The following is a 22,677-nucleotide window of genomic DNA, read 5'->3' as shown; positions in this document are numbered from 1 at the left end:
GCTTGCAGTCACAAAAGGCTGGTATAATTCGTACAGTATTTTCAGATTTTTAAAATTAGGTATTTTTATTCTAAGCACGTCTGGCTACTCTGCTAAAACTCTTAACTGGGCGCCAATTCAAATAATTGTATGCAAGCCAAACGAAATATTTTAACAGATATTAGAAAAAAAAACAATAAAGTTAAAGTTAAAGAATCATACAATATAATTTTGAATACTATGAGAAAAGTTCCAGCTAATAAGTAATTATCAAATCATTATTTTCTTCTGTATTAATAGTTTATTATTTAATTTGCATTTAATTTATTTAATCTGTAACTTACAGCGAAAAACATTAAACGTATTCGTAAACAAACAAGCTTAATTGTAGTATGTATTTTATGTATCATGTAACTTTAGCAACAATTGTTTATATTATACATTGCAAATAATGGAAACTACATCTAAATCGTTACAAAGTTGGAAAAGTATTTCTTTGCTATTCGCTCTGTAGCATGTGGATATGGGGAGGGGGTCGCGGGAGAGACTGGGTCTTAAGGACACTTTGAGAATGGTTAACAATATATATTTAATAATATACATATGCCAAAACAATATGTCAAATACAAATTAAACTAACTTATTTGACTCTGCCCTTGGACGGAAACCGTTGCATACCAAATTGCTATTAACAATTTTTAAAGACGAACAGAAAAAGAAGAAGAGATAAATTGGCTGCCTCCTTTGTTTAGCAAAAACAAATGAACTTGGAAGACAAATGAAAACAATTTGTTTATGCAAATTCCAATTCAATTTGTTGGGTTTCAAACAGAATCTTGAAACTCTTCTATTGGTTTTATGTTGCGTGAAGTGTCGATTTGTGTTTTCTTGTGTTGTTGTTGCTACAGTACACAGTCTTTGTAATTGTTGTTGTTGCTGTGGTTGTGTCTCTCATATTTCAAGTTGCTGAACAACGGAATCGAATTTGGATTCCGCTCATATTGGGTTTTGGGTTCCATCGTTCCACCTAAACCTCCGTGCTGTGCGTCTGAATGCGAACTTTCTTCACGCTTCCATTGCGCCGCATTGGCGGCGAGTTGCCCGATCCAGAATATCCTGGATTTTGTATGCCCAACGTTGGATCGGGCCTGGGTCGTGGCTTCTTCAAGCTCGACCGCAACGGCGAACGAGTCACCGAGTCCAGCGTGGAGCCGTTCGAAACGCTCGTCACAGTCGTGCTCATTGAAGCCACACTGCCAGCGGTTCCAGCCCCGTTTCTGATGCCGCTGTATGGCTTTCCCGAGGCATCGGTCATCGAGACGCCGTTGCGATTGCGCGGCTCCTTGAAGCCCGGATTGTTGAAGGTGGTGGCACTCGCCGGCGAAGAAGCGTCCAGCGCCATTGTGGGATCGCCACCAGGGGTGCGCGAGAAGATGACATCATACAAGGCGGCCACAAACAGCGCAATGGATAATACAATCACGACTATCTGCAAGACGAAAGCAATCCGACTTCAATGTCAGCCAATAATCAAAGTAATGGAATTACTCACCTGTATGTAGAAGGATATGCCACGCGATATCTTGAAACCGAAACGCTCCTGTTCATCGATCTGTAGTGCAAACAGCACTGTGGCTATTATAGCCAATAAGCCTGGGTAAGGAGAACAAATTGACATAAATGAATAGGGTATTGCTTTTGGGTATGTATTGAGCTATATATGCTTACCGCCCAGCAGGGCCAATATCAGTTTGACAATGACCAGTGATGTGTAGGACATGACAACCTTGTCACGCGACGAGATCATCGCGTGCTGAATCACCGACATAATGCAGAAGATGCCCAGCACAGCACAGCTGAACACTGCCAAGAGTCCGCTGACAAATACTGCATCTGAAACAAACATGGAATATATTGAATAATTTATATTAGAAATTGATTAAGAACAAGAGGGAAGTCAAAGCGTATGAAAAGAAATAATTTTCGATTGTTTTCCCAAAATATTCTATACAAATTTCATAATTCATTCATTCATAAAATAATTTTAAGAAATGTCTGTATTAAAACTAACTCAAATTTAAAACACAATTATTATACACATTAAAAAAAATTAATTTAATCAGAGTATCATTTCAAAATATATATTCTTAAATGCTTACAGAAAAAATTAAATAAATGCAAATATATATATTTTTTATTAATTTGAGCATTTTCTCATCATATTTGCAAGACATACTAATATTTACGAGCTTAAACTCATGTATTAGCAATAGGAATAATATCACAAGCTTTGGGAAATTGAAATTAAGTTTTAAATGAATTTCATAAACTGAAACTACAATAACTTAATAATTTAAAAATATATTGCTCAGAAGATAAGAATTAATTAGAATATTAGCTATACTTATAATTATACATTTCACACTCGAAATTTAAGTCTCGTTTGATTCATAAATATACTCACTGCTCAGCCGGAACTTGGAGACATCGTTGCCGCATTTCTCGCGATTGTAAGTCAGTTGCTTGCACACTTTGAAGGGGCCGAAATAGCCGCGATCATAGTCATAGCCACCTGTAGAGAGAAGAATGAATAAGTAAGACAATCGAGTACTCTATTAAAGTCCATATCAGTACCCACCAGATGGACTGTCGTAGTAACCCCAAATGGGTATGCCAATGGCGACAGAGGCCAAAGCGAAGCACACAAACCCCAAGCAGGTCACCCCAGCAACATAAAGTGTCGATGTGGCCATATTTTACTGTACAGCATAACGACTGACGATGCCTTGCTAGTGTATGCCCGCTAAAGACTGAGATCCAGGGTATCCAAGTGCCAGCTGCTGCAATGAGAGTGAGAGGGAAAGGTAGAATGCTAGAGTAAATATGTACACGACTTTCAGCTGTTGCAAAATATTCCAAAAGTAAACAACAAATTTCGTCTCTCAATTAAACAGTTATATAATGCATATGTATAGTATATGTGGCATGATATAGATGTATTCCGCTTTGACCTGGACCCAAACCCAATGACAGTTGGCTGATTATGCAGTCATTTCCCCGCCCCATGTGGGTGCCAGGCCAGAGGCATAATAATCCAATATTTGGCATTGTGATTATAGAGCATCCAGCACTAAGTGGGCCCACTTGGCGCTGCCGCACATCATATGTATATGTATCTGTATATGTATTTGTGCTCATCATACGTCTGACAAGGCCCATAAGTCTGTTGACGAACAATTAGATCTCATTCATACATAAAGAGCTACTTGCCGCTGACCTTGAAATGCGGAAAAGCTTACGCAGAAGTGACTCGTCGGCTCATTGTGCGATATGGAGATGCCTCGATATACACGTCCACACGCCATTGGGGGCACGTGTGGGCGGACGGTCGGTCGCATGGCTTGTGCATTTGGCAGATAACTGAACTTGAATCCAGCCAGAGAATGGCACAGTTGTCTCTGGCAAAACTCGGCGACAACAACTGTGGCTACATGAGCAAATATTTGCGCTTTTAAGTAAGCCGTTTTAATTTCCTGCCATTAAATGCCAATTAAAAGCAGCTGAAATTGATCTGTCTCTCAATATCCGAGGCAATCAATCAAAGTTTTATTGACTAGCTGTTTAAATGTTGACGAAGTGAAACCTAAGCGTTTCTACGATTTAAATTGTCATACACAACATACATGTGATCACAATTTTAAACAGTTCTTCATAACATATAGAAGAGTGTCATAATTAGAAAATACCAGACGAAGAGATGCCCTAAACCCTGCTCAGTGCAGCACTGCTGTGCAAATAATTATAAAAAAGTATACATCTGCATAGAAAAACAGATTAAACCATTTGACTCCACTATTAGAGTTTCTTTTAGTTTTATGAAGAAGGTTTCCAAAATCATAAATATACCTACCAAATCTTATCATTCACTTCAAGTATCAAAAAATTGGCCAACCTTGGACTTCAATGGTCCTCATGAGTATCACTTAAAGTGACGGTACAAGGAGAAACTCGTCTATCTTATATTATGGAATGCTTTTGCATCCAGTACTGGCAATTTAATAATTTCAAATCTATCCATCAACGTAAACAATTCAATCGATTTAAATAACCTGCAGAGTTCTAAAATCAACTACCTCTATTGGAAGAGAAATATTGCTTGACCAATGTTGACCGAATTCGTCAAGCTCTAAGCTTCTTCAGACCTCGAGAATTCCCTCTAGCTAAAAAGAAAAATAGCTAATGTAGATGTAAAAGCGAAACCTCAGGCTATAAAAATATTTTCTAAATGTTGTATAACGGCTATATTCTTTCGTCGCTATATTGGTTGTATATAACTTCGAGGATTATATTTAAAATCAAATTTTGCCAAAAAATTGTTATTCTATGCTTAGCCAAACTGTTACAATACTGAATATTACAAAATAAAAGCTCTATAGTCAAAGGCCTCAAAGAGGCCAATAGACAAATAGTCCATAGTAAGAAGAGGAGATCTCTTGGTGCATTTATGTGTTAATACCAATAAATCGAAACTATTTACATTTTTTACTCTTCACATTAACTCTACACGAATTTATATTTTATATTATTATCTGGCTAAATCTATAGTTCTTCCAGTCCAGCTAATTCGTCAATAGGTGTAATTAGTTACAAAATATTTAATTCTTGAGTGTATTATAGAATTGAAATAAAATTAAATTCATAAAAAAGTATACATATATGTATATAATATTCAAACCATTCAACCCAGAATTTCCCAGGGAAAGTTAAACGATTTTTGATTGTAATCTCATTTAAGACAGCAGGCAGAACAATGACCGTAGTCCCTTTTCAGATGAACCCACTTACTTATAACACCATCATACAATGAACTAATAAACTCGGTTATGGCCCAACCGTAGGACGTTGAACAAAATCTTTTTATTAAGTTCTCTGACTTTCAATGACATAATGAGGAAAAACTAGTGCGAAACTAAAGATGACAGAGCCGATACAACAATATGTACAACAACAACAAAACCAAGAAGCGCCAAGAAATTGTAGACTCGATTGCCAAACGAGAACGGGTGTCCGGCGTTGCGCGGCATTGCTGTTTGTTGCTCTTAGCGGTAAATCGAGAAGCAGCCAGACAGCCAGACAGCCGACAGCCAGACAACGCAACCAGCTAGAGAGCCAACATCATCAGAGGCAATAAAGTGAATGCAAAAAGTCAGGCGAGCTTCTTAAATTACTAGGCGAAAGACACGCCGTTGGTTCTGCTTCTCGGTTCGAGCGCGGCTGGAAAGCCCCTTGTATAGTCGCTTGAGTGGAACCATCAGCAATATAGAATAACTGTGTGTGTGGCGTGTTCCACTTAGCTCTGAGGGCAGCCGGCAACAGGTTGTCGAATTTCGAAAGGTTCTCTCTCCTGCTATGTCGGAAAAATGTTTGTGTTTCTTTTCTTCTCTCTTTTTTTTTTTTTTTTTTTTTTTTTTTTTTTTTTTTTTTTTTGCATGAAAACATATGACAAGTTGGTCAATGCTCAGATCAATAGATGAAGGGGACCTAGCCGGCGGCCTACCGACTGCCCCTTCGACACTTAGCTCTGGGCTAGTTCCTGCTTGAGTTCCCGTCGAACTCAACAAATGAACTTTTACCAATTGTCGTCGCTTCGTCGCTTGTGTGTGGGCAACGAGGGCAGTTTATAGCTTTTGGCTTATGCTTTATAGTGCTGCTGGCCATTCGGTATTCTATTTCTTGTTCCTCGCTTTGTGGTAATCCGCGCGTGATTCAGAGGTGCCGTGCATACATTTATGTTTATATGATTTACACGCTGGCGCGTTGGTGTCAAGAGAGCCGGCGAACAAGGCGATAGACAGACAGACAGACAGACGGACGGATAGACAGTCAGCTGAAGCATGTGGGCAAGTAGATGCTGCTTATTGAGTAGCCAACACGTTTTTCAGCCAGGTAATTGTCAGCGGGCCATCGGCCATGGCGGCAACATCGACCACGTCGACCACATCGTGTGGGCTGGCCTGCCGATATCGTGCCAGGTACTGCAGTCAGTCCCCCAGCCCCATAAATTATAGCCTACATTAGCACCGGGCACATCTCCCAAATTGAACGCCAAGCATGTCCAATTCAGGTATTCCTTATCCTGATAAACCCGCTTGGCCTAAGCAACGAAAATTAATTTCAAACACTTTTCATTGCTTTTAATACTCGCCTACGTGTTGAGGAGAGTATATTAGTTTTGCGCAATTGTTTCTTTGGGATTATTATCTGTGGGTATGCAATCTTTTACGATGCTAATGAAGATGGAGTCATAAAGTGATGAATATCTCTTCTTATAAGCTGTAGAAATTTACTCGAAACGCCCTAAGAGCTTCAGGAAATTTTTATTATGCATAATAAAATATTATTACTATTAAGGGATTTCAATATAATATATAATGGCAATATAGTTCAATATAGTCCTAGTGGCAAGCTTCTTTTCAAATAAATAGAGCTTTTTATATATATTTTGTTTTAGAGTGAACACAACTTCAAAAAGGAGTTCCAATAATATATAAAATATTCAATATTAACAGAGAACAGAGTGTTGACAACTAATCGTACATATATCTTGGAACCTTTTAAAGCAAAATCTCCTATATTTAAAACTACCCATGTAACTTTGACAATTCGTCTTTCAAAGTTCTAACTCTAAAATCGATTAAATTAGCAGGGTGACGACTTTTGACCTGCTTCCCAGATAGACCTGTATGGTCTTCATTTTAATACGCTACTTAATATATCGATTTACAAATTTCTCGAATTGAGAGCGTTGTTGAGCGAGCATTACACAGTCAGTTGTGTCCAGCTGGAGCGTTCTCACTTGCTTAGGGATTGTATTAGTCATTGCTTTCGGCCATTAGCAGAAAATTAATTTGCACTCAGGCAAATCAGGTCGCCTTAATGTAGCAATCAGGGCAACAACCCTAAAAGCCTGCCTCTTAATCAAATGCCAAGTGCCGAATCTGCTGGGCCTCTGTACAAAGGGCAACTTTAGTAACTAATGAAAAGTCGCCTTTCCGCGAAAATTAGGTCAGCAAAGAGGAAAAGCAGGCGGGCAAACAGGAAATTTACATCAATTTGTCGGTCTGGTGCGGAATCAAATGGCAAAACGTGTCGCGGTCACCGACTCACACTTCTACTCCGACTGGGACTCGGACTCGGACTTAGACTCTATTTTATTACTAGTATATACCCTCGAAAATGGAGCGCTGCCCCTGCCTAGCAGGCAAAGCGATTTATTGATTTTCGCCAGAATCGTGGCCTGTTCGTTGTTTGGCTACAGTTGGCAACGCGACTTGGCCATTGTTGACGCCTCTCAGCCCACCTAGCCCAACTGCTATTGCACTTGTTGCCATGGTGAGGTGCACAAAACTTTTTAGGCCACAACAGTAAACAACAACATCATGCAACGGCAACAACAACAACAACAACAACAATCGCCACAGCAACAGTGCAGCCAAATTTGCTTGGAAAACTTCGTGTAAATTGGGCTCAGTGGAAAACGTCCGCTTGCGGTTATTTGCCAAAGCACTTAAAGGCTCAAAGGGCAAGCTCTAATGTGCAGCAGCTGCTTGACAAAAGCTGCTCGTAATTGAGTTACATAGCAGCGAACTAAATCATTTACAAGTTGATCTTATCTTATGCTCATACTTGTGCAATGTTGCCAAACTTCACTTCATGTTCATAATAATAATACTTGAATGCATTTCAAACATGCTAGAAAATTACTTAATTTTCAGTTACCCCACCAATAATAATAAATGGATAGTTATAGCCGCATTCCTACTTAGAACAATTCGCTACAGTCAACAATGATGTAGATAATTAGCACACCGATAAGCTGAAAAATCTTTACAACAAAACAAATTTGTATTCCTTAAAAAAACAAAACTCATTTATATGTAAAAGTTCCATACATTTTGGTTCCCCTGTAATATATAATTGATAATCATATTTTGCATCCACCCCAACTATATTTTCACTCTTATAAATTAAAAGTTTGTTTCTTCCCCTTTTACTTTGTCGCTAGACATGTTTCATCGTGTGGTTTAATGGGTTAATGGGTTTCGATTTGTCAAATAATGCTGAGTAAAAAACGCGGCATGATTTAATCCATTGAAAAGTATTTGTGAGCAAATGTTATTCCGAATAATGACTGTGATGCATTTAATTAATTTAAGTTTGGATAACTCAATAGTCAATGAAAATGAAAAACATCTGTCAATAACAAAATTACTAACTACTGACAGCTTAATTGTCTTTGTGTTTTTTTTTCTTACCCCTAACCCATTGAATGAGGGAAATCTGAGTAAAATAGTTTGTTTAGATGTATAAGCGGAAAACAAGCGATGAAAGAAATATCAAATCTTAGAAGTAGTCGAGATGCGAATATTATTGTAAGAGATTATTTTGTTTAGTTTAAATATTCTATACAACTTTAGAATTAATACATACAAATTAATGTACAGTAGTATTATTTTTGATAAAGCTGAGTATAGAAACATATAACATAAAATTTATTATTTATTCACTCATTTTGTTGTTATTTTAGTCTCATTAAATGAAAATCTCGACAAACCAAAAAAACCATCAAACTTGTAATAAATGCTTGTAGCTTGTCATTTTGAGCTAACGGGATGCCATTGTATATATATGTCTACAATTCATTTTATAACTATATAACTATTCTCTCGGGACGTGAGACAGAGACGTGCGCTCACATCTCTGAGATAAACGCCCACCTGAGCGAAGGTCAAACTTCGCTTCGCATTCACTTGCATTCAGAATTTATAATTAGCTAGAGACAATTCTCCATTTACTAATTAGTTTGTATTTATATTATTGTATTTCAGTTTGCTGAAATAGTTAAATGCTTTTTGTGACTCGAAGCAAATTCCCTCTCTACTCAAAGATGCCAACAGTAGATTTCCCAAGCAACAGCGCTGTTGCCAAACTTCACTTGACTCTGTTGTACATAACATTAACTAATTAATCGTCGCAGACCGCTAACCGCTAAGCGAAACCCGCCAGCCGCCAACCGCTAACCGGCCGGCATCTCCACCTGTTTTTAGTTGGGCAGTCGACTAACTCTGGACATTAGACAGCATGCAAAATTATGGCCAGAAGAAAAAAAAAGTAACGAAACGGTGAGCGAGCAGCGAGCACCCTCGATGCATTTGGTATGCATCGACATGGACACGTTCTGCTAACTCTGTGCAGCCTGCATTCAGCACTAGAAGTGCCCAACTGGAGACTGTGCAGCTTCAGCCTGAAGCCTCGTTGCACTTTCTATTTGTTAAGCCAACGAACCATATGTAGCAGATACACACGTACACTCAAACACACACACACACACACACATATGCATGTATACGTCCCCAATGCATTGGCCACTTTAGCTAATGACTTTATTGAATCGAGCTGAACCGAGCCGGGGCCGAGCGTTTCTTGACTCTTCGTGTGACTTTTGCCTATCAAGCGCAGAATTAGCGCGAACAAATTTAATGAAAAGACAACGGGCCACCAGCGACATCGTTATTCTCATCAACATCATCATTATCATTACGTCCATTATTGTCGGCCAAGCGGCGTCAGGGTGTTAAGCAGGTGGGGTGCAAAGCTCTATAACTGTTCTCAATTTCACTCTTTGTGCTCACAACAGACGTGACTGCTTTAAAAAGATAATCATAATCGATATGAGTAGTGTTTCTATATAGGTTAATGTAAACTCAATCTCTATAAACACTTTAAAATTGGAAATGTAAACACCTTTAAAAAATATTTTAAATATTAAAAACAAATATGTATATAAATTAATAAAACAATAAATGAAACAAAAATAATATAAAGATAAGAATAAAGCTAATGACATTAGTCAATAGTCAATAATAAGTGTCCTACATAGACTAATATACAGAATTTATTCGAAAATATTTTCAATGATGCTAATTAAATTCATCCTTATTCCATATTATTATTGTTAATATTATTTAATTATTAATATTATAATTTTGATTAGTGTAAGTCGTAAAAAAAATTATAAAATTGCTTAACAGTAAGTGAATGACACTTAGCTAAAATTTATGAAACTTAAGATAAATATTAATAATAATGATGAATGAATTCAATAAAATTATAATAATAGTAGTTGAAACAATTCGTAGACAATATACAATACAGTAAATATTTGTTATATACCAACGTCAATATTTAACTAGTAATAAGAATGCTAGTAACAATAATTATTAGCATAGTAGCACCATAATTCTAAAAATAATAATACTATTGAAACTAGCACCTACCAGCACCACCAATGACAATAACTATCAATCACTAATAATGATAGTAATATAATAATAATTTAAATCACATGAGTAGTAATAATTTTAATAATGAGAATTATATTATATTATGAGTCAACATAACAATTTAATATACGTTATTTTTTATGCCCATTTAAAGATGAAAGACATTTTCACGTAAAATTAATCACACATTATGCAGTTAATGTACGCAAAACAGTTAGCAAAAACAGTTCTAAAGAAGACTGACAGAGATAAAACGAGCGAACGGGGCAGCTGTGTGGGACAGGCAACATTTGACAGATACAACAGCCATTGTCATGAAGAGACACAGTCGTTGGCAGCGCCGAGCGTTGCACGGCAAGCGGCACAAACAAATGAGGCAGGCACCCAGTGGCAGAGCAGATAGATAGATAGCGCTATATAGTGGGATGGGGCTTGTCATACGCTTGCCAGCTGGGCGTTGGCAGGCTGATTGTATACACAACTTGCATGCTTTTTGTCCAAGTTGTCATAATGAAAGATAAATACTTGCAGCGCAAAGTTTAGACAATCGGTGGGCATCATTTCTACATACATATATGCATACTATATAAATATATAAATAATATATACAAGTGTGTATATAGGGCGCATTTCCATCTACTTGGTGGCAAACGAAGGGCAGCCTAGCCGCAGCTGCAACTTTTTCTATTCGAGCCCTAAAAAAGCGCTTAAGACAAACTTTCACCAAAAATTCATGAACTTTGATTTATAGTGGCGATCAAGAGATACCACGTAGTCTGAAAGTAGGTATCAAAATACATCAATTTTTCATTTAATTATACATTTTATAATGTCTAAAAATAATAGAAAATTTTGTACCACTTAAAAATTAGACGTGATTTCTATTAATATATCGCAAAACTTATATTCAAAAAAAAAATATATTAACAAAAGCAAAAAGTTATGCATTCATATATTTCAAAATTATCTAAAATTTAAATTTTAAATTAGGGTTTTACGTAAATTAAACTCAATAAACCGTAAGTGAAATAGCGTAATTCGTTCTACAATTATTTACATATTTTCCATTTTTAATTAATCAAAAATTATTAAATTATCTTAGCATACTATATTACGAAGTATAATATTCATGAATAAATATTCAAAATCAAGCAACAAACGATAAATAAATTTAATTGGCAATTTATTAATATTAATTAGTGATATAGCTAATTTATTCAAGTAGTTCCACCCTTCCATCAAGCTTGCTTATTGATCATTTTTTGATACGCTCTTTACATTCAATCAACAGGGTATCTAAGTAAATAATAGCCACAGAACTGAAGAGATCACAAAGTAAAAGTTTTCACGATGCAGCCAAACGTGAAAATCGAATAAGAAAAGAGAAGAAGCTGAACAGAGCCAATTCAAGCCACAGAGACGCAGCACCGTCCCATCACACGTCAACAGCTTCCGTAACGCAGCAAATGTGGTAACTACAAATCAAACAAGAACAGCCACAATTATTTAAAACAACATAACCGACAACTGTGCGACGACTGACTGAACTCAGCCTGGGCTATAGTTCAGACATTCACAAAGCCCCCTCGATCCCCTTGCCCGCTCTGGCTGCCTCTCTGGCCATGTAACATATGAAGTGACCCAGTTCCATGGCTTTGCGGCCTTAGGCAGCTACCTAAGTCCCACTTGCTGGAAGTCGTCTCTGACTGCGGATTAGCGACTGCGTGTGTGGATTGCCTTTGAGCTTGAGAACCTTGCTTGGGATCTTCGCATTCTGTCTTCCTCTGTCACATGCTGGCCCAACAGGAAGAGCACAAACAGCTCAGACCACGCAGCTAAATCAAATACAAATTCTTTTTTCTTTTCACCGGAAGTTGTTGCCATTTTTCTAATTAAGCGCTGTTAGAATGAGCATAGGCTTGATAACTCAGTTAAAGTGAATAAACATTTTATAAGTAGTATATAAAAGCTGAGTCAAAGAATTTTAGTATCTACTTCAATCCACATACTGTTTAGTAGATATATATAAATACATTTTTAAAATTATTTTAAGCAAAAGATTTATATTTAATATGGTAGTTCTATTAATAGAATATAGGTTCAGCCATATACATATAAATAAACAAAGATTTTACAACGACTCGCATGTAGTGCGATAGAAAAAGATAAGGCACACAGGTGAGGACTAAAAATAGGCAGACGAACATTGGCCTTACAAGAACATGTAATAGCCCTACGAATTCAACACTATTTTAAGTGTTGATGCCTGAGTCTGGGTATAAAAATCCAGGCTACGATGTATAAAGGGTAATCTAAAAATAAATCTAAATACGAGCCTGAGACTAGTGCAAGTTTAAAGATTATATCTCTTTAACGAACACACAAAATAAATTTTTTTTATATTTTCAATATGTTGATTAACTATGAACATATCGTATAAAACAGAAAAATATTTCTAGCAGAGTAAAGCTCTCAAATGTCTGAGCAAACTCTGACTAGCTTGATAAACCGGTGTCGTGATTTTTTGAATGCATAAGAATATGTCGAGGTCAACAGAAATGTACGAAACATGTTGCAAATATAATGAATACATTATTTTTTAATACAACAAAATTTATTTCATTCAAATAAAAAAAAAAAACTATTTAAACTTGTCAAAAAGTCAAACCTAAATATAAGTTAAGAAAACAATGTCGATAATAAATAAAACCTATTCAATAAATAAATTTTAGAAACAAATTAAATATTCAGTAAATACATTCAAGTAACAAGTAAATATTAAATAAGGATATTCTATAACTATAACTTAGTAAGAATTTCAATATAAACATTTATGCTTAGCAACAATATCGAAGAGCATTCACTCTGTTTCACAAATTTAAAAGACGTGATCTATCAATGTTTATCGAAATGCATCTAAGCTAATTGCTAATTGTAATCTCGGCGCGTCGCATGTTTCATGTGTGTGAAATTGTAAATACCTTGAAGTTTAGCAAAGAACAGACAACAACAAACACAAAAGACGTGTTGTCAACAAGGGCAGCAGCTGATATTGAGGATGACTTCAAGAGCAGGCCATGAGCTCTCCATGAGCTATCACCTGCAACCAGGCAACGTGTGAAAGATTTCAACTTCGATAAGGCTTTTACAGTAGCTACAAAACACGGTTCGGTTACACTGTTTGTTGATGTGTGTAAATTGAAGAGGGTCTCTCCTACTGTATTTGATTATAATGCCAGTTGTAAGCTAATTAAAGTTATTGCATATGATTTGTTTATTTATAATTATAGTTTGCTTATTTATATATAAATTCCACTGTGCATATCCTCGCCTTCATAGAAAGAGAAAAACTTGTTTAGACTCCCACACGCTGGAAATATGATGATCATAATCAAGCTTAAATATATGTGTGTATATATATTTGCTTATAAACGAGTTTTCATTGTGTGTTTGCAGAGCAAATAAGAAACTAATGAGAATAAGAATACGAATGCGAATGCGAATGCGAATGCGAATGCGAATGCGAATGAGACCGGTCGGCCGACAGAACTTGTCGATACTTATCTATATATCAAATAGACTTTGTGTATATATACAAGTATTACAATAATAAAAGAGAAGATATTTTGTTTGTCATTTCCACAATAATTCGATAAAAATAAATGTGTCTTCGGAATGAGGATTGAGTCAGCAGAGGCATCTTCTGGTTGCTGCCCTCTTAATGTAATTCAATTTATGCCTTTTCAGTTGTCAGTTATTGAACCGGTTGCTATTGTCTCTCATATTCATATTCGCAACGTGCTTTTTGGCATAGCCACAAGCAAACACACGCACACACACACAAAAACACCAATACAGATACATACATTCATGCAGCAATATTTTAATTTTATTAATGCGTCTGCAATACATAGCTATTAGCTATGCAGACTCTGCATATGCTCTCGCTGGCGGCTTACGCTGCGTATACATAATTTGCCCGTGGGACTCGTGAGCATAAAAATTCCAAAACAAAACAAACGAACAAAATAAGCCTGGAACGGCGTTCAGGTTAACAACCTTGACCGCGAATATCTGAGCAGAGCGAGTATTCAAATTTAAATTTCATTTTGCGTAAGCTGAAGGGCAAATATTTTTCTGAATCTTCAAATGTTTGACTTCAGTTTAATTAATCATATCTATTCGAGATATATAAGTTATATATAACAAATTATTAAATGGTTCGAAGTTTTAGTGTATATAAGTATTAGCTTAACTTTTTTATTTATTGTATATTTATTTATTTACTTTATATATGGCATATATGTATGTACAAAATAAAAGATATTTATCATTATTTATATACATATACATATGTAAATATATATATGGGTCATTCACTTTGTAATTTCGTTTGATAACAAAAGTACTTTTTTTGACAGCTAACCTCGCACCCTTATATATTTAAGCAGCTGATATAGTAAAGCTTGTTTGTAAACAATATTGTTAAATATTTTGAATAGTTTAAGGTTGTTGTCCTATCGAAGATGCAAGATCGATGCTTTATCATCGAAAGAGTAAAAATTCAGTTCGACTAAGGCAATCAAATATCTTGAGCATGTCTATTAAATTTTATTTTGGTTTAACAGTATTCTTGTTTAAGTAAATTTGTATGTGGACACTCGATAAAATACAAAATAAAAACAAATTATATGTTTTCTTTTATTTATTATCAATTTATATTCAACATATAATCTAGTAAGCCACTTAAACACATAAATAACGAACACATAAATAAAACAAACAACCTATTGTGCCTATCTCATAAATAAATACGGTGTAAATAATAAAAAAAAAAAAAACAATTCAAAATATTTATTTAATTTACTAATATATTTAAACAATTTAACAAGAAATAACTAGCCAACTAACAAAATAATAAAAGGATTAAGAAGCCAGCTCTTTAATCGAGACATAAGAGTTAAATATATAAATAAGTCTAAATTATATTTACGTTCGTAGAATATGAGTTTTGTTTTATTATGTTAATTTTGTATTATGTAAACCATTTTCATATATTTTCACAATATACAATATCAAGAAATATTGATAATAAGATAAAATTTCTAAAATTCTAAAGGGCTATAGGGCATCTTATGTTTGCTCACTCTGAACTAGAGCAATCTCAATTCTGCTCTTGCAACATCGCATCGAGCTGGCAACTATTTGTTAGTTATGTTGGGAAGGGTCATAGATCGAAACTCATTAGTTAAAGCAATCAACGCGATCTTCATACACCAAACCAACGAAAAATGTTTGGAAAGGTCGCTGCAAAGTCGCAGAACTTGCGCAACAAAATAAATTTGTGCAAGCAGATGAAATTGGTGGTTCGAGTAGTCGACTATTTGGGTATTCGATTATTCAAAGTATTCAAAGAGCAAGGGCACATAAAGTACTCACATATCACAGTGAGCACATATGTAGTTTCAGCTTCTACCCATCTCACTAATAGGGTCAATTGTACAATTAATTTATAATTTTCCATAAGCTGTTGATTGTCGGCACATTGCCCAGCATTCGGGATTGCCGGCGTAGTCTATAAACTTTATTTACTTTGCAATTGTTGATTCGTATTAGAGGCGCTAATAATTTATGCCATTGTGCTATTGATCTGTTTCAACTCGCCCACTTATTTATTCAACTGTCTTTTATCTGAATTTTTATAATCGAAACATTTTTAGGTTAAATGAACTAGAGACAGCATATGTTGTATAGAAATATGTTTACTCTGTATACTCTTTTTAATAAAGTACCAGAACACTAGAGTTCTGTATGAATTTCAGAATTCATGGGTTTGAATAGAACATGGGATTACAAAATGTGAGTACATACATTTTAGAACTATATCATGTATACCCAATTTCAAATCAAAAGAGATAGTCAATAAGTATAGCTCTTAAAAATTTTTTTTTAATTTCAGTGCTACATTACTCATAACTTAAACTAGTCCATAGGAAAACACAAAATTCTCAGTCTTTGTATGTGAAATATAACTTAAATTTAATATGTCATTCGCTGAGTTTTCTGAATTTTGTTCCCAAGTAACTGTAACTTCAAACATACCAAATTAAACATAGATATATTCATCTGAGTATTCATTTCGAATTGTTTTCAAAATATTGAGTGTATCACTCAATTTCGCTGCGCTCAGTTAGGCTATTATTTTCACGTACACCGCTTTTTGTATTACTTTTATGACTACTTTTTATTTCTTAGTTAATATTAGTTTTTATTTTTACTGTTTTCTCCAACCTTTTTACGTAGTCACGATTTCTTGCGTTTTGCTGCCGTCTATCGTGATTCACGCAATTTCTAGAGTTTCCCATTCGCGCTGTGCCAAACCCAATCCCAATCCCAATCCTCATAGCTATAAACGTTGTGGTCGTTCGACAACTGCATACAAATTGTTGATATATTAATTGTTTTATTATATTATATATTATGCATATACATTAACGACGATATATATATATATATGAATACCTTGCATACTTTAAATAATATATAGAATCTGTATTCTTCCCATTCAACTAAATTTAATTACTAATTTCAATTTGTATGATTGTATTCGACTACGTGACGAGTACCTTGTAGTCGATCCATTTTAAGTAAATCTTGTGATTTTATTAGTAACGGAACTATCTGACTAATTGGTATGCAATTCAATTGTTTCTCCAATAGTTTAACAATTTGGCTTTGTGATTAGTTCCGCCAAGGCGTGATACGTTTTGATAAGGGCTTAGTAATTCACAAAGCAAAGCCGTTATTTATTCATTCGATTACAATCAAAAATGCATATACAACTATATATATATTTTTTTAGCTTAACTGAACAAAGTTACATTTACATACATTATATGTATTTGTATATATGTATCTTTGTAGTGAAATTTAATGATTCACCTCACTAGGTAATGCATTCGCTTTTATAGAACCCAACTAATTTCCTGTCTGCAAATCAATTTTCATTTGTTGTTATTGTTGTTGCGCTTAGTTTCAAACAGAATGCCAAAAGCTTTCTACCTTTTCCCCAATAGAGAAGAACAATAAACGAACGAAATGGTATAAGAGAAGAATCGCTGAACCGCAGCCTGTTTAATGCGCAGCTGCATTTCACCTCTCTCTCCTACTCTGCTCCACTCATTTCGCAGCGCACTTAAATAGCTGCATAAATATCAATTATAAAGCAGAGAATGCAGCAAATAAAGCTAATATTCTCCAGAGATAGAAGCTATACCATGAGTCCGATGCTTCAAAACTCAATTACCGGTCACTTAATTACGAAACTTGCACAAAATGAGAGGCACTACAATAACAACTGCAACTACAAATACAGCTAGAGTTAGAGTTTGAGCGGGAAAGAGGAGAGAGAGAGAACGTGAACGCAAGATCGTGAGAGCATATTCAAAAATTTGCATTCAACAAGTTGTAGTCGCCTCTCATTTTATGTGGCCCTGAAGCTGACGCCCAAGCTGACAATACATTGCATGCGTGCCGCAGCTTTCGTCTGACCTCTCTCTTTCGCTCCGCACATTCGCACAAAAGCTGGCCACGCAAGTGTGACGCGTTTTGCTGTTGCTGTTGTTGTTGTTGTTGTTGCTATTATTGTTGTTGCGAGTATTTAGCCAGTCAACCAAAGCTTTTTAACCTTCTCTTCGCTCTCTCAGGTTATGTAAATATTTCAACGCAAACGTTTTATGCATACATATGCTTATGTGTGTATGTGTATGTGTGCGTGTTTACATGTCGTATAGATGGGTGTGGGCGTGGTAGACTTAAAGCATTCTTTCCCTATGCAGCGCAGACAAATTTCGTTTTTTTTTTTCTCTTTTTCGGGTCTTGATAATTTTGTCGTAGTTTTATTCATTGGAAGAAGCGCAGTGAACAAAACGAGTGAAACAAAAGCAAAAACAGTAACCAGTTTCAACAGTATTGTTGTTGGCCTGGCTGCGACGGCGACAGCGACGTCGACGTTGGCATCGACTGCGGCAGGGCTAACGGTGCTTAACGTCACCTACTTTTTACTCAGTTTTTGGTAAATAAAATACCTCAACGGCATGCGGCAGTGTATGTATATATATTTATATGTGTGTGCATGTATATGTGAGCGTGAACGTCTAACAGTTAAACCGGTTTACACAAATTGTGCATTGAAAACGAAATGATTTTTATTTCATATTACCATTGAAAATGTGTGAAAAGGGTATAACAAATTTATGGAAATTTTGTATTACAGGAAAAGGAAAATTTAATGGCTATATATTTAAGCTTTATGTTTATAGATATTTATATATGTTTATATTTTCGTATAAAAATTAATAATAATACATCCTTGAAATAAGGACCACAAAAATCTACTGGGCATCTTCTAGTCGGTCACTAAGGCACTCTTCCTCTACTTGTTAAGAGACAGAGCTGAAATATAAGTTGAGTGGCCCCGCTGTTTTTTGGCCGAGTTAGTTCGGCCCAAAGGCCTCCTTTCTGATGTTCGACCAACTGGGAAGATTCCGTTTAATGTGGTATCATAAACAGACATTTGATGTTCCCTGTCGCTCTTTGATTTAGATTTGCATATTACTTAGATAACTCTGCGACATATTTCCCGTAATCTCAATGATAAGACGATCAGACGTGCTTATAAACAAAATTTTTGTATCCGGAAAAAAAACGTTGAACTCAACTATGTCTTGTTTTTCTTGTTTCTCTATCAACTGAAGAACGCGTCTCATGGCCAATACTGCAAGAATCTATACTCTGTGAGCTTTGTGTCAGCGGGTATATTGTTTATGCGGTTTTACTCTACAGACTCTAAATAGATAGACTGAAATATTACGTATACAAAATTATATCTGAGATATGTTATGAAACAGATTTGATGATGATATTGGTATTCTCTGAATGAAGGAATTTACAAGCGAAAGTGGAAGGTAGTTTACAAAGAAAGAGAATTTTCACATGAACTTATTTTTTACAAAGAAACGAAAAAACTTCTAAAGCTTGAAAAATCATTGCATACTAAATTTAAGCAAATTTATAATAATTTATTTTATTGCCTGCTGTCTATTTTTAGCCTTTCCATTTCTAGATACAATATGTTTATATATATCTCTACCTCTGCTCACCTCCAATATTCAATCAATATTTGGCAAGCGAGCTGATGTCCATAGTTAGTCCTCCAGCTTTTTATTGCCAGTTCTACGTTCGATTAGTTTCGAAAGGCAATCACCCTTTGGCCTTTTTTCGTAGTGCATATCTAACTGGCTTATCGTAATATATGTATTTGAGAAGAACTTTGCACAGGTGCCAAGGGTTTTCGCCTCGGGGGCCCTTCACATAAAGAGTTACGGAAAATTTGCATAGTTTTCCACCGACTCAGCTGGGAAACGAAGCTAGCGCTGAACGTTTATAAATAATTATATTATACTGCGCCAGCCAACCAGCTACAAGCAACAAACATTTTAAATTACTTTCAGTCACGGCAGGTGCAACAGCAACAGCAACAGCAACAACAACAACAACAACGATAACAAAAATGCAAAGTTTACAACTTCTGTGAAAATTTGCACTGTGATAAGAGCTGTAAATTTTCCAACTGTAATTCTAAATTAGCAAATGCGCAAAGCAATTAGAAAAAACATAGCAAAGTTGTTGTCGTTGTCAGCGTTGTTGTTGTTATTGTTGTTTTTGTCGCCAAATATCGCAATGCCACCTTAACAGGCCAAAATGAAAATAGGAAAATGGGCTAATAGGGGAAGAGGAAGAGCATGTTTCGTCATGAATTAACCACACACAATGCTCCAAAAAGTGAGCTCATAGACGCAACTCCAACTAGAGTGATGGGCGTGGCCAGTTGCTTTAGCCCCATATTGTCATTGTAATCCAACCTTGGCCAAAAGCTACGTATCCATGGCTATAATTTAGCAACGACAACGACAACGGCAACAGCTATACAAAAGTTTGTCTTCTGTCCTCTTATCTTGGCCAAACACGCGAGGGAATTTCATTTACTCTGCGTACTTCCGTTTCATGGATAAAAGGTCAGTCTTTAACGGTGACCTAAAAGCTAATTTGGGCCCAACTGGGCGCAGCTAACGTCACATATGGATGACCTATCCGAAAGCTTGACCCACAAACTTACGAAATGGGTACGAGTGGGAGATTCCCTCGACAAATGATCAAAAAAAAAAAAAACATTTTAGCTAATTGTCCAAGACCTGAGCGCAAATAAAATGTTTCAATTCGTATTTGATTCCGTTTTGAAGACTTTACTCTTAAAAGTAGAGCTAAGTATATATTAATATATATTCTTTCTTTTCAAATCTAATTTTATCGCAAAGATATCGTGAAATGAGTTTGCTGAACAGTTTTACTTATAGCTAATATGCAAATTTTGCCGAAAAAATATTTTCTTAGTTTCAAAGAGTTACAAAAATTTCAATTTGATATTTCATTTCAATAAATGAATAAATAACATTTTTTCGGCTTATTAATGAACCATGAATCATGCATTATATTATATATATATAATACATTGTAACAAGAATTTGACTGAATAAAGTTCGTTGACAGTTGAATATATCAATATCTATAGAAATATCTTAATTTTAATAATAATGAATTTCGCTTTAAAATTGTAGAATTAGACTTTGAGCAGTGAAAATCCCTAAGGATATTATCTAAATAATATATCTTTATATTTTAAGTGGCTTTTGTCTAAATAAATATTTCATAATCAAGTTAGTTTAGCTCTAATTGGGGTAGCTATTTTTAGATAGAGCCTCAAGTGAATGCTGAATGTTGAAGCACAGAAAAGCCGTCCTACTTCGGATATTTGCAACACCAAACAGTAAATTGTAGTCATACATTTTTAATATTATTAAAATCAACATTATTTAATTATAATCAGTATTACAACTTCATACAATTTGTATACATAATTCAGAGAGTGCTTGAAACAATACGAATCCGACTATACGAGACTTTACTGTACATTCACATGTTTAAATATATCAGACAAATATTCGTCACGTAGAGCTCCCGCTGACAGATCAAAATCTGTTTGGGTCAGCAAAAATGGTTGAATAGGAATTTGCAAATGGCATTGAGAGCGAAGGGGAGGTCTAACGCCGTCTTGGCTGATTCATTTGATAAATGGCCAGGCGTAAAGAAAAAAGCTCTGCAGACGAGCCAACCGCATTTAAAAGCTAAACGCAAACCATTCCCAACACTCTGTCGCAACAATTCTAATTGGTGAGATTAAGAAATATAGTGCAAATGCATGCAAAAGTAAGCAAGATTGGAAGAGAAAGAGAGAGAAAAACTGCCAACTAACCTGTAGACAAGTCTAACCTGTTGATGTTGTTGCTGTTATTGTTGTGACTGTTGTTGCTGTTGATGTCGCTGCCAACGCTACGCCGACGCAAGCTAAAGAACTTTAACTTAAAAGCTTGACTCTACTCCGCTCGTTCGGTCGCTCTCTCGTTTGCTTTGCTTTAACACACGCACTCACACAAGCAGACGCTATCGCGCTCTCACTCCTGCACTCAGGTAAGCTAAGGCGCAACACGTCCCGCAAAAAGAAGAAGCAATACTGAATGATCGTTATGTATGCGAGCGACCGTGCATGTTTGTGTGTATGTGTAAATTTTCTTTAAGTTTACACTCTTTTCATAGCTTCGTTCTGCACTTGAATTTGGGCTTTATTGTAGGAATTAAAAGCCCGTAACTCTTAACTCTTTCACTCTGTGCAAAATTAACTATGCACCGGCAACGGAATCGAAACACTCAACCGCACCAAACGATAGCCCGGCACGCTACACTTGTATATACAAATCAAATGCCAACATGCTTAGGTATTCGGTTATAAATTTACATAAGCCGAGCTTTAAGCGGCCACTTTTAACTGACAAAATCGGTTATACATATTTGTTTTGATGTTGACCATCTTTGAATAAATGATTAATTTTTTGTCACTTTATGCCATCAATTTGTAATATTGTATGATTCGCTATTTTTTTATTTTAATTTTTTTTACGTTACTACTACTAAAAATATTTTAACAATTTGCATTTGCGCGCGATACACGTCCGACGCGGTTGGTGTTGTTTATGCTTCTAAAAGCAAAGCTTGTTTACGTTAAACACACGTAACATTAACAGGTGGTACCGCTTCAACATATTTCGGTTTACTAACGCAAGGCGCTTAACGTAACGCAATAAAGAGCAAATTAACGCAACACGGCTCGACGTCTGTAAAGCCACTGTAAATAGCAGATCATGTAATACGACATGCCGACTCTGCGTCGGCTTAGTGAGGA

At 35.7% G+C, this 22,677-nt stretch overlaps 1 protein-coding gene across 3 annotated transcripts; it reads right to left on the bottom strand.

Annotated features, from left to right (window-relative positions):
- Window positions 1-260: 260 nt before the first annotated feature.
- Window positions 261-22,490, bottom strand: LOC6583313. Of its 3 annotated transcripts, none has more exons than XM_044009747.1 (6): window positions 21,694-22,490; window positions 2,618-2,819; window positions 2,444-2,551; window positions 1,708-1,872; window positions 1,532-1,632; window positions 261-1,468 (listed from the first exon to the last, which is right to left on the bottom strand). In XM_044009747.1, exons 2-6 carry the CDS (start codon window positions 2,730-2,732, stop codon window positions 1,007-1,009), a joined length of 951 nt encoding a protein of 316 aa, XP_043865682.1. In that variant the 5' UTR covers window positions 2,733-2,819; window positions 21,694-22,490; the 3' UTR covers window positions 261-1,006. The 3 variants fall into 3 exon arrangements, with proteins under 3 accessions (XP_043865682.1, XP_043865683.1, XP_043865684.1); XM_044009748.1 differs by having other exon boundaries at window positions 2,618-2,816; XM_044009749.1 differs by having other exon boundaries at window positions 21,711-22,490.
- Between the last annotated feature and the right edge of the window lie 187 nt (window positions 22,491-22,677).

The sequence above is a fragment of the Drosophila mojavensis genome, unplaced genomic scaffold (assembly GCF_018153725.1).
Source record: "Drosophila mojavensis isolate 15081-1352.22 unplaced genomic scaffold, ASM1815372v1 contig_74, whole genome shotgun sequence".
Lineage (NCBI taxonomy): Eukaryota > Metazoa > Arthropoda > Insecta > Diptera > Drosophilidae > Drosophila > Drosophila mojavensis.
This window is presented reverse-complemented; position numbering and strand designations above follow the sequence as displayed.

Bases quoted from the DNA above. Each gene is read 5' to 3' on its own strand.
- LOC6583313 (XM_044009747.1), bottom strand. From the start codon at position 2,732: ATGGCCACATCGACACTTTATGTTGCTGGGGTGACCTGCTTGGGGTTT. The intron at 2,552-2,617 runs GTGGGTACTGAT...TTCTCTCTACAG, and splicing joins TTACTACGACAGTCCATCTG to GTGGCTATGACTATGATCGC. The intron at 1,469-1,531 runs GTGAGTAATTCC...TTCGTCTTGCAG, and splicing joins GCATATCCTTCTACATACAG to ATAGTCGTGATTGTATTATC.